At 38.1% G+C, this 17434-nt stretch overlaps 5 protein-coding genes across 5 annotated transcripts; all 5 read left to right on the top strand.

Moving 5' to 3' along the window:
* Positions 1 to 1045: 1045 nt before the first annotated feature.
* GCK72_021652 (uncharacterized protein) lies at positions 1046 to 2090 on the top strand (the record flags this gene model as incomplete). The annotated part of the gene is made up of 4 exons (XM_053734404.1): positions 1046 to 1067; positions 1206 to 1273; positions 1327 to 1545; positions 1602 to 2090. The coding sequence occupies 4 exons, from the start codon at positions 1046 to 1048 to the stop codon at positions 2088 to 2090; spliced, it is 798 nt and encodes a 265-aa protein (XP_053583317.1).
* A 48-nt stretch (positions 2091 to 2138) lies between these two features.
* Positions 2139 to 3393, top strand: GCK72_021651 (uncharacterized protein; the record flags this gene model as incomplete). Its single annotated transcript, XM_053734403.1, has 5 exons — positions 2139 to 2267; positions 2467 to 2771; positions 2828 to 2984; positions 3034 to 3113; positions 3165 to 3393. The coding sequence occupies 5 exons, from the start codon at positions 2139 to 2141 to the stop codon at positions 3391 to 3393; spliced, it is 900 nt and encodes a 299-aa protein (XP_053583316.1).
* A 1899-nt stretch (positions 3394 to 5292) lies between these two features.
* Positions 5293 to 5986, top strand: GCK72_021650 (uncharacterized protein; the record flags this gene model as incomplete). The annotated part of the gene is made up of 4 exons (XM_053734402.1): positions 5293 to 5465; positions 5520 to 5631; positions 5721 to 5800; positions 5848 to 5986. The coding sequence occupies 4 exons, from the start codon at positions 5293 to 5295 to the stop codon at positions 5984 to 5986; spliced, it is 504 nt and encodes a 167-aa protein (XP_053583315.1).
* Positions 5987 to 7121: 1135 nt separating this feature from the next.
* Positions 7122 to 9383, top strand: GCK72_021649 (uncharacterized protein; the record flags this gene model as incomplete). Its single annotated transcript, XM_053734401.1, has 8 exons — positions 7122 to 7235; positions 7463 to 7636; positions 7683 to 7820; positions 7867 to 8661; positions 8711 to 8760; positions 8895 to 9048; positions 9101 to 9180; positions 9227 to 9383. 8 exons carry the CDS (start codon positions 7122 to 7124, stop codon positions 9381 to 9383), a joined length of 1662 nt encoding a protein of 553 aa, XP_053583314.1.
* A 6759-nt stretch (positions 9384 to 16142) lies between these two features.
* GCK72_021648 (uncharacterized protein) lies at positions 16143 to 16600 on the top strand (the record flags this gene model as incomplete). Its single annotated transcript, XM_053734400.1, has 2 exons — positions 16143 to 16249; positions 16375 to 16600. 2 exons carry the CDS (start codon positions 16143 to 16145, stop codon positions 16598 to 16600), a joined length of 333 nt encoding a protein of 110 aa, XP_053583313.1.
* Positions 16601 to 17434: the final 834 nt, after the last annotated feature.

Genomic DNA, 17434 nt, shown 5'->3' with positions numbered 1-17434 from the left:
GGCCCGGCCCGGTCGGCGCGGAAGTTCAGTACTGAAAAAAATTCAAATTTTTTTTCGAAAATTTCCTGATTTTTTTTGAAAAATATTTCTTAAAAACAATTTTTTGTAGGTTTCGAAGGTTTTTGAAAAATATACTTGAAGAAAAATATGAAAAATTTTCAGAAAATAAATTTTTGGACAAAAAATTGTAGTGAAAAAAATTCAAAAATTCAAATCCGGGCCGACCGGGCCGGCCCGGCCCGGAATCTTGCAAGTCTGCTATTTTCGACCAGAATTAATATATGAAACCAGTATTTTTTGCATTGATTGAGTGGATAGTTCAGTCATAATAATTCTAAAACTAAAAGTTTCATACTCCCGACATAGCGCTAAAAATTAAAGAAATAAAGTTTCAGACCTGCAATTTTTTCAAAAATTTTGTTTTTTTAGAGGAGATCAAACATTTCCTTTTAGTTTTTTGTTTTCGAAGTCTGGAAAAGAAAATATATTGGAATATGCATTTACAAGTCTAAAAACGTATTTTCTTCAATCAGCGAAAAATGCATTGCGCCTTTAGTACCGTACTCCGCTTGTGTCAACGAAAATGTTTTAAAACTATTGTTTTATTTTACTTTTTCTTCTCTGCGAAATACTTGTTTTGGGAAAAAAACTGTGAAAAAATAAAGTTTGGCCAATGATTTTCAAAAAAAAAAATTTCGCGGTCTAAAACACGGTAGAGCCTTTGTGCACTGGCGTGTTTCGGCCGCGAAAATTTCTTTTGAACGTTTTTTTCCACAGTATGAATGCGGATAAGGCTCTCTACACAATTCTAAAACAGCATTTTTTATTTTGAAATGAATTTTCTTCTCTCGAAAATAAGAGAGCTCTCTTTTAATTGCAAAAATTAACGTTTCTTCTGAAAAATCAATCTAAATTATTTCTGACACCTTCGTAACTTTTCCTTTTTCTACCCTCTATTTAATTATGCATTTTTCAGGGTTATGAACCAATACACATTCTTTGTGAATGTACATGGTGAACATGTCAATTACACCATAAACAACATATGCAACATCATCGTCACTCCAGTAAGTTCGGGAATAACTAGAATGGGACAGATTAAAAAGTTAATTAAAAATAAATTTTCTTCACTCAAAAATGACGGAGCTCTTTTTAAATTTCAAAAACAAACATTTCTTCTGAAAAATCAATCTAAATTATTTCAGAAAATCTTCGTGGCCCCATCCTTCCGCCAGAAGAAAACCCTCCACCGTCCAATTATCACCAAAATGAGGTATAACCATCTAAATCCTGAATTTTGAAAAAAAAAATCAATAAATATTTTAGGGTGCAACAAGATCAAGAGAATACGGGCAGAACGACAATGGTGATGCTCCGAACAGAACTACGAATGCTACAACCCTTCCAGAAGGACACCCAGATGACGAGAATGAAGTTCCGCCGCCAACAGCAAATGTGTCAAATCAACAAGGCATAATTGGAATGCTGGCACCAATTGCTCTTCCGTATCAGGACCAACTGGTGGATAATGAGCAACAAGCTGTGGTAAGAATTTAGACTTGTTTCAACTGTACCTTTGATAAAAGTGTATTTAATTTCAGATTCCCGAGGAGAATCGGTCGCCCCCCATAACAAATGCAATCATTCCATCGAACAAATCCTCGAGCGTCGGCACGCTAGCAGAAGTCTCGGGTATGGAAAGAAGAGATGCTGAAGATACGAGAGGACCTGATGGCTCAACTCAAACTGCTGACACAACGGAGGCTCAGACACCTGCTGAAATAACAACTGTTGTTGTAACAACTGATGCTCCTATGGGTAATGCTGAAACAGCTGATGCTGGTGGTGCTCAATTTGGTGCTGTTCAATCAACTGATGCACGTATTGCTGAAATTTCAATGAATGATGATTGTTTAACTGATGTTGAAATGGATGATGCTCCACTTGCTGAGACTCTTTTAACTGATGATGAAACTGCTGCTGCTCAAACCGAGGAGGTTCAAACAGCTGATGGTGAAACAGCTCATGCTCCAATCATTGATGGTCAATTCATTGATGTTGAAATGGATAATGCTCAATTAATTGATTAACCACTAGCTGACATTCCAATGGGTGATGCGCTTTCAATCAATGTTCAAATGGATAATGCTCCAATCAATGATGCTCAATTAATTGATGAGCTAATTGCTAATACTCCAATGAGGGATACTTCATCAACTAATGTACATTTGGCTCAGAACTTGGATACGATGGCACCTACATTTGAGGTAAGAGTCTTAGAATACCTGATGAGAGCAACTATTCTGGTCATTCATCATTGTTATTAGTGGAAAATCAAACAAAAAAATCAAGTCCCAGTCAGTAGTTTTTGTCTTTAATAGAAACCACTTTAAAAACACAAAAGTTAAGAATTTAAAACTGTTGAATTTCTTTTTTTGTGTAATTTTTAAAACTTGTCTTTTTCAGAGGGATCGTGACTTCGGTGCAATCAACGCGGTACAAACACTGCAAAACAACGATGTTGTAGTTGCTGAACGATCGGGATCGAAGCTGCTAGCTACACGTTCTGTCCCTGTCACCCCTTCGATTCCTCGTCAGAACCGTAAAAGGAGGGCGGAGACGGATGATGGTTTGTGTCCACTGGCGCCCGGAAGTGTCAACAGCACAGATGTTTTCATCAATTCAATACCGACATACACATTCAGTTACATCAATGTCTCCCTGGCCGATCCGCAAGAAGTATCCATTCTTGAAACAGAAACGAAAAAACAGTCAGTTTACTTTTGCAGCTTCCCTGTTCAAAACAAATAATTAACGAAAATTTTAGCAACGTGACAGTATCAAATGTCATGACCGAGAAAATGCCCGTCGGCCAAAATCGCTACATTCAACATTTTGAAGTGCAGAATAGAAGTGAGAAACAAAGGATAAGCAAAGAATGCAACAAGTTAGAGTGGAAGCAAAAGTGGGCATTGTCAGAAATTGTACGTTATTCTGAAGTACTCAACTTTGTTTCAATCGTCCAAAATTCAGATCAAAGATACTGCAACACCATTCTTCGCCCACCACATCACTTTGGATCTCCCACTTCGTTTCATAATGTACACTACCAAGTAAGTTTCTTTCGATTCCAACGTAAAAACATTCAAATTGTTCTTATTCAGGTGTCCCACGAATGAGAGCTACAACAAAGTATTAGGCAATTCCCAATGCACAAATCATGTCAAATCGTGCTTGGCCGACGAAAGTTTCATTAATAAAAGCGAAATGGATCTCAACGAAAAAGGGAAGAAGGATTTTCACGACATTATCAGAACCACGATCGATCATTTTGCCAGAGACGCCGCGACAGCTGTTCGATTGGCGAACAGATTGCTGCGATCCACGCGATGAATAGAATTCATTTCACTCTCTGTATCTCATATCCCCATATCTCGTTGCCCGAATTCCTATTTTTATATTTCTTGATTTTCAATGATTTCTCCCCCGTTTTGTTGAATGACTAGTTTTTAAAGTTTTATTGTTAATCAATGTCTCAATTTTTTCTCCCCGTAAACTTCTTGTTTTGTCACCCCTCAAAATGATACCTTAAATTGTGAATATCGCTATTTCTCAATCTCCCCCCCCCTCCCAAAAACTCTATTTCATGTCAAATGTACTTCGTTCCTAGCCCGTTCCCATTTTACAAATATTTTGCCCTTTTTCTTGTTTAATGCTTTTAATGTATAACTGATGTGTACCGGGTTATGAAAACCGATCGGTTTATAGGTAAGGATTCTTCTTGATTATAGCATTTTAATTGTTTATAAAGTAACAACGGAAGACTTTTATACTCAACTACTAGTTTATTAGTTAACTCAGATGTTACAAGAGAATGGGTGAAAACAAGTTACAAGGAGAAATAGGGACTGGTGCAAGTTCACCCGTAAGAACTGCCTAGAGAAAGGGAATTCTCAGCTTATATAGTGGTGAAAAGGGGGCGGAGTTAGTAAATCCATAGGTTGGCGCCATGGCGGTTGAGCGCCAGGTCAAACAGTCCTCGTGGTGGCGGAGTGTCGTTGTGGCGGTGGCGGAGAGAGAGTGTTGGCGACGAGAGAGACAGCAGACACGACGACGGCGGCGATGACAGTTGCAGGCCTAGGAATTGTGGCGACGAGACTGTGAGCGGAGGCGAGCAGTTTCGACGCGAAATTATTGACTTCTGAAAGTGTCATATTTGGTGAAACAACTGTGGGCTTTAGACAAAGAGCCGAGCAGGCCTAAGGGATTCATCCGAATACCTTACAATAATTGTCAGAGTTTTAAATAAAGTAGATGTAGTAGGTGTTTATAGTGAGCTCTCTGAAGATGTTGAGCTGTAAATTTTTAACAATTAATTTTCTTCTCAAAAATCCCATTTTTACTTTCCATTTCTCTTCATTTTATTCCATTTTATGCGAAAAATGTATTAATTCGCGAATTGTTTGTCATTAATAATGCCGGGTACGCAAACACCGCAGCAGATATTTGAATTAAATCTATTTTCTCTTTCCTTCATTTTCATCGGTTTTTCACCGAATTTTTCATTTTTTTTTCAAATTTCAGATGGAAGATCCAGTTGCCAACGAGGATGCTACCATTTCGGCGTTAGAAACCGCTCCGGAGACCCCTAAAACCACACCAACCGACGAGCCAGAAATGTTTATATTATGCTCGATGTAAACCATCAAATGGTAGCGGTTTTGGTTAATGTTCGTTGATATTAAACACATTTTTGCAATAAAAATCAATAATTATGAAACACGGTAGAGCATTTGTGCACTGGCGTGTTTCGGCCGCGAAAATTTATTTTGAACTTTGTTTTTGAATTTATTTAAATTTCCGACCTAGCGCTCTTAGCTAAAAGTTAAAAGAAATAAAGTTTCAGGCGCGATTTTTTCAAAAAAAATTTGTTTTTAGAGAAGAGATCAAAAATTTCCTTGCGGTTTTTTTGGAGAAAATAGTTTCGTGTGCTGATCCGTCATGTTTTCTTTTTCTCTTCTAAGCAATTTCTTAGTAATTTCCTTTTAATTCATCCTCATTCTGTTTCCGATATCTCACTTTTCTTCCATCGGGTTCTCCTCACATTTTCTTTAACTTCTCTCGAATAAATCGGTTCTAACATCTCACTTATTATTTTTATTTTTTCAGGTATAATGCAATGAATGATGGCACAAGTGAACCGTAAACGCTGAATGCGCAAAGTGCGAAGAGTAAGTGATGAAATTTAGGTAAAATTAATTCTGAAATCTTTTCTTGCAGAAGATTCCGAGAATGGAAGATAGCGGAAGTGACGGGAATACAGAGGTGTCCACGAGCAATGCGTTTGATATGAGTCGATGGAGTTGTATGCGAAAAACGCTGGACCCGATCAGCTTTATGGTGGTCAACATAAAGTTGAGATACGAGGATGACACCTCCTTACTCGAATCGGAGGCCAGAAAGATGTGAGTTTGCATTCCCATTCAAAGCGAATAAAATATAATTTTCAATTTCTTCAGTGGAGCCGTCATTCAAAACATTCACACTTACCGGATGCCGTGCGGAGAAGGCCGGTACTTCCAAACATTCTCCGCTCATAAAGAAAATGCGGAAAAAATCAAAAGTTCAATAGTTTCGGAGAATTGGATGGCACAGAATAAATAATCTTGTACGTATTTCTATTTAATTAGGATATTTTGGCTCATTTGTCATAATTTCAGATAGCGACAGACGCTCAACCGTTCTTCTTCTATGCGATGGGTTGCGGGAATCTGTTCAAACTCGTGACGTACAGCACCAAGTAAGTTCTTTCAAGTGAATTTTATTTAATGAAATCTTTTTTCTCAGGTTGACGAGAAGTCGTGAAATGTACAAGACAGTGAGGGATAAATTGGACGCTCAAGAAACAGTGCGAGAAATTCTCAGCTGCCCAGGACTCGTCGATGAGTTCAAACAGCATTTGAATCTTCTTGGACAGGCATGGTGAACAGAGATTGTGAAGACGTATGATGAACGTGAGGCCAGAGGGAACGGCGAGCTTCCAAGAAGGAGATTCCGTCCTCGCAGAAGATTCCGGATCATTATCATTAATTTTTTGTTTTGTTTTATGTAGACCCCAACGCAATTCTTCCCGTTTTTTTCATTTAAATTAATAATCATATCAGATATTACATATTTTTATATATCAATCCGTGTAAAATGTCATATTTCTATTGATTTCTTTTAACCCCTCAATTTCTGGCTTATCTATTTTTCATTTGTTTTTTTCCACTCCAATACCACATAATATAGTATTTATTATTTTTAATGCGTTTTGAGTTGGTATGAAATGTAGAATGTTTCATTTAATTCTTGAACTGTTTCCTCTATTTTTCAGATATTCAGGAGTCTGAAATTCTGGTAGTGTCAAAACGGAGTCAGCAGAGAGATGATTTGAACTATGAGTCAGTGTCACGGAGTCAGTGATTGCGCAATAACAGTGAATGTTTGTGGGCTTGTATAATAAACCCAGAGCTCTGTTTTTGTAATTGAGGACATTTGTCTACGAGCACTCTTCAAAGAGTTGTGGCCGCCAAGCTAACCCGGAAAGTTTCTCCGTAATCCATTGGAGAGATACGCGCCAACTCAGATGACATCAGAAGAAATTAAACATTTCAAAATTTATTTCCAGTTTTCAGACCCACCATTATATTTCGCACGTAGAAAGCGATCACTGTGATCTACTTTCGGATTTTTTGTATTTTCAGTGAATAAACTTTCAAGAAAAAAAAACAATTTTTTCAGTTTTTCCACGCGTTTCTTATTAATTTTCAGCAGCTTTAGCACAATCTGATTTTAAAAAAAATATTTCGTTTTATTTTTAAAAATTGCAAAAAAATCTTTCAAAAGTTGACAAATCATTTGAAAAAGCATGTCTAAAAGTTAATTTGAAACATTTATATTTGAAAACACATTGCGCCTTTAATACCGTACTACGCATTTTTTCGAAAAAATAGTTTTTAAAAATGTCTTGTTCACTTTCAATTTATTTTGCCATTATGGTTTTATTTTTCAAAAATTCCGCACATTTTTTTCTTGTGTCTCTTCATTCTATGTTTTAACTAGTGCGTTTTTCAGGTACCATGACCCTGATCAACAACACAGTCAACGTGGATGGAACTCTACATCAAAACATTGATATTACACAAGTGAATCTTCACAACGTCAACGTGCAATTCAATGTAAACGTCTTCCCGGTAAGGTCTTCATGACTGTTGTGAGATTGTTGCAACTATCGCGTGACAAGAGAACTATCAGTCACAATACCGTAAAAGTTGTATAACTTTTGCATACATATTTTCTGATTTTTTGTTATTGCGGTGGAACTGTTAGAATCTTGTCGCATAACAGTTGCAAAAACTGTGAAAGCTGCGTAACTGTAGCGAAAAGTAGGCGAGAAAGTAATCATTCTTAATAATTCCAGATGACGTCTCCATTCTTCACATCTGGAACACCGCCACGACCACCAACGAACAGTTCCAATGGACCTCATCCGGGAAAGCCGGCAACGTCAGTGGGGAACGCGCCACTTGGTTCGAAGACGATGAATACGTTCCCCCCTGAAGCTTCTCCATCCGATAACGTTGAATGTTCTGAGGTAAGAAAACAGTTATCCAACCTTCTAAAAGACATTTTCGTTTCAGAGAATTGATATACCGGCCGTCATTCCCCTACCGGACGTACCTTCAATAGGTTTCAATGGATCGCCAGCGCCAAGAGCAGAGTCGGATGTGCCGCAAGATCAACAAGATCCACAAGATCGATCCGCATTCGCAATCCAGGTAAGAATACTGTTATCCAGCCTTTAAAAATACATTTTTGTTTCAGGGTGACCACGTTGCTGAGGAGCCGCTCATCATTCTTCCGGCATCCGACGCACCGGATCTGCCAATTCACAATAGGCGAGGATCTTCGAATGAAAATGAGCCTCCTTCACCGAACTCTCTCTCCGTCCACTTCGCGTCGCCAAGAAATCCGGCCGCCTCATCATCCAATGGTATCACTGAATCGCCAGCGCCAAAAGCACAGTCGGATGTGCAGCAGATAGGACCGGACACGTCAATGCGATCTGCTCGCCCGGAAACGTTCGCCGAACAGTTGCTTCGCAATCTGTTAGCCAGTAATACGCCGAACGAACCTTCAGAAGTTATGATAAGAGAATCTGATCAGTTGGCGGTCGTGGTTCCGACGATCATCCCCGTACCGGGCCCGCCAATCCCAATTGATCAGTCTTCAAATAATCGACGAGCTTCCAATGATGATGATATTCATAGACCACCACCGGGAAACAATGTTGCATCATCATCAATTCATACTCAAGTGCCAGAGGGAACACCACAATTGAGTGCTGATAATCAGGACTATGATGCGATGGAAAACGCTTTTATTGTTCCTTCCTCCGCAGAAATGTCATCAGATTCGACATCAATGACGCCGGTTCAAAGTGGAACTTTTGCCAACGATCTTCTGAGCAGACGGTTATCAAGAAACGCCCCAAATGCGTCTTCAGATGTTGTAACAAGAAAAAACTCTGGTTCATTGGTCTTTTCCGATCCAACACAGTCTCCTGTCGCCGTATCCGGGACTGAGAGAAGGGAACAGCCATCAAGTGAAATCCGAAGAGTAAGTGGTGAAATTTAAGTGAAATTGTTTCTGAAATATTTTCTTCCAGAAAAAACCAAGAGTCCTCGATTCGATCAGCTTTATGATTGTGAACGTAAAGTTACAAAACGACCAGGAAACCTTATTAGTTGAGAAACGAGGATGATCCCTCATTTCTTGAGTCGGAAAGCAGAAGGATGTGAGTTTGCATACCCATTCAAATCGAACAAAATATAAATTTTTAATTCCTTCAGTGAAGCCGAAATCCAACAAATTAACTCTTTTCGGATGCCTTATGGTGATGACATCTACGTTCAAACTTTCACAGCGTACGACGAACACGCCGACAAGATTCGAACTGTGATTAACGCGGAAAACTGGATGGAGAAGTGGAGAATGTCGAGTCTTGTATGTATTTCTATCTAATTAGGATATTGTGGCTCATTTGTTATAATTTCAGATAGCGACGGATTCTCAACCGTTCTTCTGCCATTCGCTGGGCTGCAGTAACGTGTTCAGATTAATTTCTTACTGTTCCAGGTAAGTTCTTTCTAGTGAATTTGAATTTAATGACATTTTTTTTCAGATTTACAAGAAACCGCGAACTTTACAAGACTGTGAGGGATACATTGGACGCTCAAGCGTCAGAGATTCTTCGATGTCCACGATTCGTCTCCGAATTCAGAAGCCATCTAAACGATATTGGACAAGGGTGGTGGAGGGAGCTTGTCGAGACGTATTAAAGACGTGAGACCAGCGGAGACGGGGATCTTCCAAATACAAGATACCGTAGTCGCAGAAGATAAGCGAGCGTTTCGGATTCGGAAAATCGATTTTATATTTTGGTAACTGTAGCTTAAATACGGCGTTTTTCTTCCCGCTTCCATTCATTAATCTTCCCAATTCTATATATTAATTAAGATTCAAATATTGATCCGTGTAACAAATCCTTTTTTATCCACCTCCTTTTACCCCTTTAAATTCTATTTAATTCTCACTTTTCGAATATATTCTCTTACCGACATGGTGTCGCAACATTCCTCTTCCCTAGCCTTATCTATTTTTTCTTTTTTTCCTTCCACGTCAATACCAAATAGTATTCTCAGTTTGCTTTTCATGTGAATAGTGTGCGATCATTTCCGACTCGTTAGTTTTATATATTGTTTTTTGATTGATTTAGAATGTAGAATGTTTTATTAAATTCTTGCACTGTTTCCTCTATTTTTCAGATATTCAGGAATCTGAAATCCTAGTATTGTCAAAACGGAGTCAGCAAAGAGAGATCACTTTGAATTAAATTCGGGAAGCTTGGTATCACGGAACGGTTAACATCCTGTTGCCACTCTCTTTTCTATAGTTTGTGTCTCACCATTTATCAGCCTTGAGTCAGTGTCGCGGAGTCAGTGACTGTGCACTGATATCGAATGTTTGTTGACTTGTATATTAATCCCAGAGCTCCGTTTTTGTAATTGAGGACATTTGTCTACAAGCACTCTCCAAAGAGTTGTAGCCGCCAAGCTAGCCCAAATGAAGCACTAGCCGAAATCTATGTACCCCATTTATGGTTAATTTAAAATGCATTCAGTGTCGGTCCGAATCAACGAAATCCCCATATACAGATAATATAAGAAACTTGTTATCCAGCCTTTTAAAAGACACACTTTGTCGTTTCAGCACGTTGATGCGATGGATAATCCAACTTCTGAAACACCTATCCGCCAAGAAAAGATCGCCGGAAAGGTTCTCCGTAATCTATTGGAGAGACATGCGCCAACCCAGATGACATCGGAAGAAATTAAACATTTCAAAATGTATTTCTAGTTTTCAGACGCACCTATATATTTTGCAAATAGAAAGCGATCACTGTGATCTACCTTCGGATTTTTTTTGAGTGAATAAACTTCCACGAAAAAAAATCAAATTGTTTTGCAGTTTTTACCACGCGTTTCTTATTAATTTTCAGTAGCTTTAGCACAATCTCATATTTTTTATAAATCGTGTTATTTGTGTTATTTTAAAACTTGCAAAAAGAAATCTTTCAAAAGTTGAAAAATAATTTGAAAAAGCATGTCTAAAAATTAATTTTAAAAATTTATATTCGAAAAAACATTGCGCCTTTAATACCGTACTACGCCCTTTTTTCGAAAAAATTGTTTCCAAAAATGTCTTGTTCACTTTCAATTTATTTTGTCTTTAAGGTTTTATTTTTTCAAAATTTCCGCACATTTTTTTCTTGTGACTCTTCATTCTATGTTTCAACTAGTGCGTTTTTCAGGTACCATGAGCCTGATCAACAACACAGTCAACGTGGATGGAACTCTACACCAAAACATTGACATTACACAAGTGAATCTTCACAACGTCAACGTCAAATTCAATCTAAATGTCTACCCGGTAAGGTCTTCATGACTGTTGTGAGATTTTTGCACAAATGGCGCGTGAAAAGAGGACTATTAGTAACTGTGAAAACTGCGGAAAGTAGCCGATAAGATAATCATTCTTGATAATTCCAGATGACGTCATCTTCCTTCACATCTGGAGCACCGCCACGACCAACAACCAACAATACCAATGCACCTCACACTGGAGAACCGTCAACGTCAGTGGGTGACGAGGCAAGTGATGTGACACCACCATCAGGAAACGTGGAAAATGAAAATTTTGAGGTAAGAAAACTGTTATACAGCCTTCTAAAAGATATTTTCGTTTCAGAGAAATGATGGACTGCCCGTCATTTCGGTATCGGACCACCCGTCATTTCACGATTCCCGTATCGGATGAGGAATCAGAGGATCCGCCAATCAACAATGATCTGATTTCGATTAGGCGACAATCGAGTGATACGATGGATAACGCTTTCATCAATCCTCCATCCGCGGACATGGCAACTCCATTCGACCCAACATCGATGACACCAGTTCGCGCAAGATCTGTTGCCAGCGATCTTCTCAACCAACTGTTAGCGAGAAATGCGCCAACCGTGCCGCAAGACAATACGAGAAATGGTTCCGGCTCACTAATCATCGCCGGTAATGAAAGAAGCGAATCGTCTTCAAGTGAAATGAGAAGAGTAAGTGATGAAATTTAGGTAAAATTAATTCCGAAATCTTTTCTTGCAGAAAAGACCAAGAATTGAAGACAGCGGAGGTGACGGGAATACGGAGGTGGCCACGAATCCGTTTGATATGAGTCGATGGAGTTGTATGCGAAGAATGCTGGACCCGATCAGCTATATGCTGGTCAACATAAAGTTGAGATACGAGGATGATCCCTTATTTCTTGAATCGGAGGCCAGAAGGATGTGAGTTTGCAATCCCATTCAAAGCGAACTAAATATAATTTTCAATTTCTTCAGTGGAGCCGTCATTCAAAACATTCACACTTTCCGGATGCCGTGCGGAGAAGGCCGGTACTTCCAGACATTCTCCGCTTATGAAGAGAATGCGGAAAAAATCAAAAGTGCAATAGATTCTGAGAATTGGATGGCTAAGTGGAGAATAAATAGTCTTGTACGTATTTCTATTTTAATAACCGTTTTTTCTATATGTATTTCATAATCATATTATATGGTACATAGTTTTATATATCAATCCGTGTAAAATGCCACTCTTTACTCGTTAGTTTTATAGTTTTTTGAAAATTAATAAACTTGTGCGTAATTTTATTTAATTAGGTTTTTTGTTTCATTTGTCATAATTTCTGATGGCGACAGACTCGCAGCCATTGGCATGGGCTGGGTCCCAGAAAGCTCTTATATATATATATTTATTGACAGAAGTAAAATAACGAAAGGAATACATTAAAAAGGGGGAGACTAGATACATCCCTCACGAGATGGACTAGTAATAAAATGAAGGAAAGTGTGTGAGAATTGGAATAGGGGGTAAAATAACCGGGAGAAAAATTAAAGGAGTTAGCAAGTTTGAGGAAGAGAAGAAAACCGGGGGAGAGTAAGACAATGAACTAAAATACTAAAAACGGGTAATAGAGGAGTTAAGGAGAGTTTCGAATTTAGATGGAGGAAGGAATTGGGGGACATTAGCAGTGATAGCATTCCAAATTGGAATGGAGGATGCAAAAAAATCGGGGATAGAGGGATGGCAACAAATTAAGGTCATGGGACGTCGAAGTGATTGAGAGATTTTGACATGAAATTTAAGGTTGGGGAAATAAGTGGCACCGCTAATAAAGCTATAAAGAAGAAGGAGTTGGGCTTTGAGACGGCGGTGACGGAGGGAGACTAAGTTAAGGATTTCGAGCCGGTGGGGGTAGGAAGAATATGAAATATTACAGCGTTGAAGGACTTTACGAGAATAAAGACGGAGGGGTTTTTCAAGAGAGTGAGAAAGGATACTAGAGACAGGAGGGGAATATACAGTGCAACAGTATTCCAGGAGAGGGAGGACATATGTTTTAAACAAAGAAATGTAGAATTTGGGAGAGAGAGATTTAAAGGATTTAAAAAGTTGGTTAGACCTGAGAAGGGAAAGATTAACAGTGCGGGTGATATGAGAGCGGAACTTGAGTTTAGGGTCGGTAAGAAGACCTTCACACTTTCCGGATGCCGTGCGGAGAAGGCCGGTACTTCCAGACATTCTCCGCTTATGAAGAGAATGCGGACAAGATCAAAAGTGCAATAGATTCTGAGAATTGGATGGCTAAGTGGAGAATAACTAGTCTTGTACGTATTTCTATTTTAATAACCGTTTCTTCTATATGTATTTCATAATCATATTATATGGTACATAGTTTTATATATCAATCCGTGTAAAATGCCACTCTTTACTCGTTAGTTTTATAGTTTTTTGAAAATTAATAAACTTGTGCGTAATTCCATTTAATTAGGTTTTTTGTTTCATTTGTCATAATTTCTGATGGCGACAGACTCGCAGCCATTGGCATGGGCTGGGTCCCAGAAAGCTCTTCAGACTAGTTCCGTACTGCTCCGAGTAAGTGCTTTCGGGTGAATTAGTATCTCGTTTGTGAAGCATAGAAAATTGAGTTTGCATGTTTAATCTCAAGTTAAAGTTTTCTCAAATTTTAGTCGGATCATACTGTCCAAAGTTTCTGTCTTCCCGAAGACAATACGCCAAAATCCATATGTTATGACATTTTTTGTCAAGAACGAGGAAGAAATGAAGAAAATGGAGTAGTCGAAGTCCGACACGGCTGGATAGAATGGAGACGGAGGAATTCTTGAACCGGTTAGAGGAAAAGAAGACAAGATTAATAATCACGAAACTCTCTAATTGTTGTTGTTAATCCCATCCCTCTTCTTCTTTGCTTTTAGTCAATTTTCAATTGTATATTTGTACTCTGATGCCTCAACGTCATATACTATCAATCATATCCCGCGTTCATAGTTTATTGTATTAATATCGCTTCCGTTCCGGGTTGAATGATTATTATTCCAGACCACCTTCATGCCCCCATCAGAATTTTGAAAAAAAACAATAAATATTTTAGGGAACATCAAGATCAAGAGGATACGAGCAAAACGACTTTGACTATACTTCAAACAGAACTGCGAGAACTACAACCGTTCCAAAAGGACACACATACAACGAGAAAGAATTTCCGCCGCCAAGAGCAGCAAATTTGTCAAATCAACAAGACATCATTGGAATGCCGGCACCAATTGCCATTTCGTATCTGGATGGTGGATAATGAGCAACAAGCTGTTGTAAGGGTTTAGACTTGTTTCAACTACATTCTTGATAATAGTGTATTCAATTTCAGATTCCCGAGGAGAATCGTTTGCTTCCCACAACAAATGTCATCATTCCATCGAACAATTCCTCGAGCGTCGGCACGCTAGCAGAAGTCTCGGGTATGGTAGGAAGAGATGCTGAAGATTCGAGAGAACCTGATGAGCCAGCACGAACTGCTCAAACCTTGGAGGCTGTAACATCTGTCTCTGACACAGCTGTTGCTGCTGCTGCTACTGAATTAGCGGAAACTCAAACAGCTGATACTGTATCAACTGATGCTGAAACATTTGTTACTGAAACAGCTGCTGCTGCTGGAACCGCGGAAACTCAAACATCTGATGCTGCTGAAACAGCTGATACTCAATTTAATGATTTTCAAATAGATGATATAAGAGATTGTAAATTTCAAAAAAAAAAGTTTTCAAGTGAAAACGTTAAGTTTTAAAGAAAAACTGTAGTGATTATACTTTGTTTCTAGAATGTTATATTCCTCCTACTTTTACATGTATAAATATACAATTTCCCACATTGAGTCATGTAAATAGTTGGAAAGCGTATAAGTTGAAGAAGTCTGGTTTTTTTCATACTTTTTTTTTCATTATTTCAGTTTTGTTATTATCAGTTTATAATTTCAAGTCAATCAATACAAATAATGTGACATAAAAAATGGAACAGTGAGGAAAAAAGATATACAGAAATTTGAATTCAGAATTTCTGTATAATTTACAACAAAAAAAAATATTACGTGAGAAATATACAGAAATTTAAATCCAAAATTTCTTTATAATAAAAAAAAAGATAACGTGGAAAATATACAGAAATTTTGGATTTAAATTTCTGTATATTTTTTTTCCTCACTGTTCCATTTTTTATGTCACATTATTTGTATTGGTTGACTTGACATAATAAACTGATAATAACAAATCTGAAATAATGAAAACAAATGTATGAAAACGAGAGCAGAGCCAAAAATCACAGAGCTTGCGACAATATTCTAGCATCTTCAGATTATCGGTATATTTATACAGCAATCACACATATTTATTTTTCCATGAAAAAGCTGTAAGGGCTACATAAATTGATAGAATCTATGAGAAATGATGCGAAAACTTTTTTTTTGAAGTTTACAATCTCTTATATTCAATTTACTAATGTTGAAATGGTTAATCTGAATACCTTAATAGTGGAAATTCAAACAAAAAATCTAGTCAAAGCCAGTAGTCTTTTTCTTTAATAGAAAACACTTTGAAAACACGAAAATTAAGGTTTTAAAAATTAATTTTCTGCTTTTGAATTTCTTTTTTTGAAATTTTTAAGACTTCTCTCTTTCAGAGAGATCGTCTCGCCGGTGCAACCAACTCGTCGCAAACTTCGCAAAACGACGATAATATAATTGAGCTGGATCGAGCTGGATCGACTGTGCCGATAACACGTTCTCTTCCGGATACCCCGTCGATTCCTCGCCAGAACCGTAAAAGAAGGGCAGATACGGATGAAGGTTTGTGTTCACCAACGCCCGGAAGTGTCGACAGCACCGAGGGTTCATCAATCCAATGCCACCGACATTAAAATTCAGTTTCATGAATGGCTCCCTGACAAGATGTATCCATTCTTGAAGCAGAAGCCAAAAAGCTGTAAGTTTACTTTCCCAGTTTCCCTGTACTAAACAAATAATGTTTCACAAATTTCAGCAACGTGACAGTATCAAATGTCATCACCGAGAAAATGCCCGTCGGCCAAAATCGCTATTTGCAACATTTTGCCGTGAAGAATAGAAGAGAGTAAAGAAGGATGAGCAAAGAGTGCAACAAGTTAGACCTCAAAGACTCTGCTACACCATTCTTCGTCCATAACATTAGGTTCGAAGTCCCACTCCGTTTCATCATGTACACCGCCAAGTAAGAGCGGAGACAGATGGGGAGTTGTGTCCATCGACGCCCGGAAGTGTGGAGGTCCACTCCGCTTCCACCAAGTAAGTTTCTTTTGATTCCAACGTGAAAACAATCAAATTTTTCTTATTCAGATTTCCCGAAAGAGAATCATATCGGAGTTTCTATGGTAAATCTCAATGGAAAATGCATGTCAAAGCGTATTTGGCCGACGAAAGGCTCATCAGTGAAGTTAAAAGGAATCTCAACGAAAAAGGACGGAAGGATTTTGCTGAGATTATTAAAGGAGCGATTAGAGATTTCGCCAACGACGCCGGAACAGCGAGATTGGCAAACCGATTCCTGCGTTCAACCCGATAAATATAATTCATTTCACTCTCTGTGTATTTAAATGCGATTTCCCCATATCTCGGTGACCAAACGTTTAGTTCAAATTGCTTGCATCAGCTATACCCGTAATCATTTGGTTAGTTCAATAACATCTTGTGTTATTCTAATATTTCGTACATCTATTATCGCCTACCTTCTCCCAATAGATGATCTCATACATCCCGCTTTGACCTCAAATTGTGAAATTCGAGATTTCCCTATTTAAAGCTTATTGTGGTCTGTTGTGATATTTTCATATTGACGAAATCTGACTGAATCATGTCGAGGAGCACTGAAAATCGATAGTTGGTGTGGTTTCAGGGGTCTCCGGAGCGGTTTCTGGCTCCGAAATGGTAGCATCCTCGTTGGCAACTGGATCTTCCATCTGAAATTTGAAAAAAAGTGAAAAATTCGGTAAAAAACCGATGAAAATCAAGGAAAGAGAAAATAGATTTAATTCAAATATCTGCTGCGGTGTTTGCGTACCCGGCATTATAAATGACGAACAATTTGCGTATTAATACATTTTTCGCATATAGAATAAAATGAAGAGAAATGGAAAGTAAAGATGGGATTTTTGAGAAGAAAATTATTTTTTTTTTAATTTACAGCTCCATATCTTCGGGGAGCTCACTATAAACACCTACTACATCTACTTTATTTAAAACTCTGACAACTATAAAAAACAATTAAAATGCAATAATCAAGAAGAATCCTTACCTATAAACCGATTTGTTCTCATAAACCGGTACACAATCAATTATACATTAAAATCATTAAACAAGAAAAAGGGCAAATATTTGTAAACTGGGAACGGGCTAAGAA

The sequence above is a fragment of the Caenorhabditis remanei genome, chromosome V, assembly GCF_010183535.1.
Source record: "Caenorhabditis remanei strain PX506 chromosome V, whole genome shotgun sequence".
NCBI lineage: Eukaryota > Metazoa > Nematoda > Chromadorea > Rhabditida > Rhabditidae > Caenorhabditis > Caenorhabditis remanei.
Note: the sequence above shows the minus strand (reverse complement) of the source record. Positions and strands in the feature narration are given on the sequence as shown.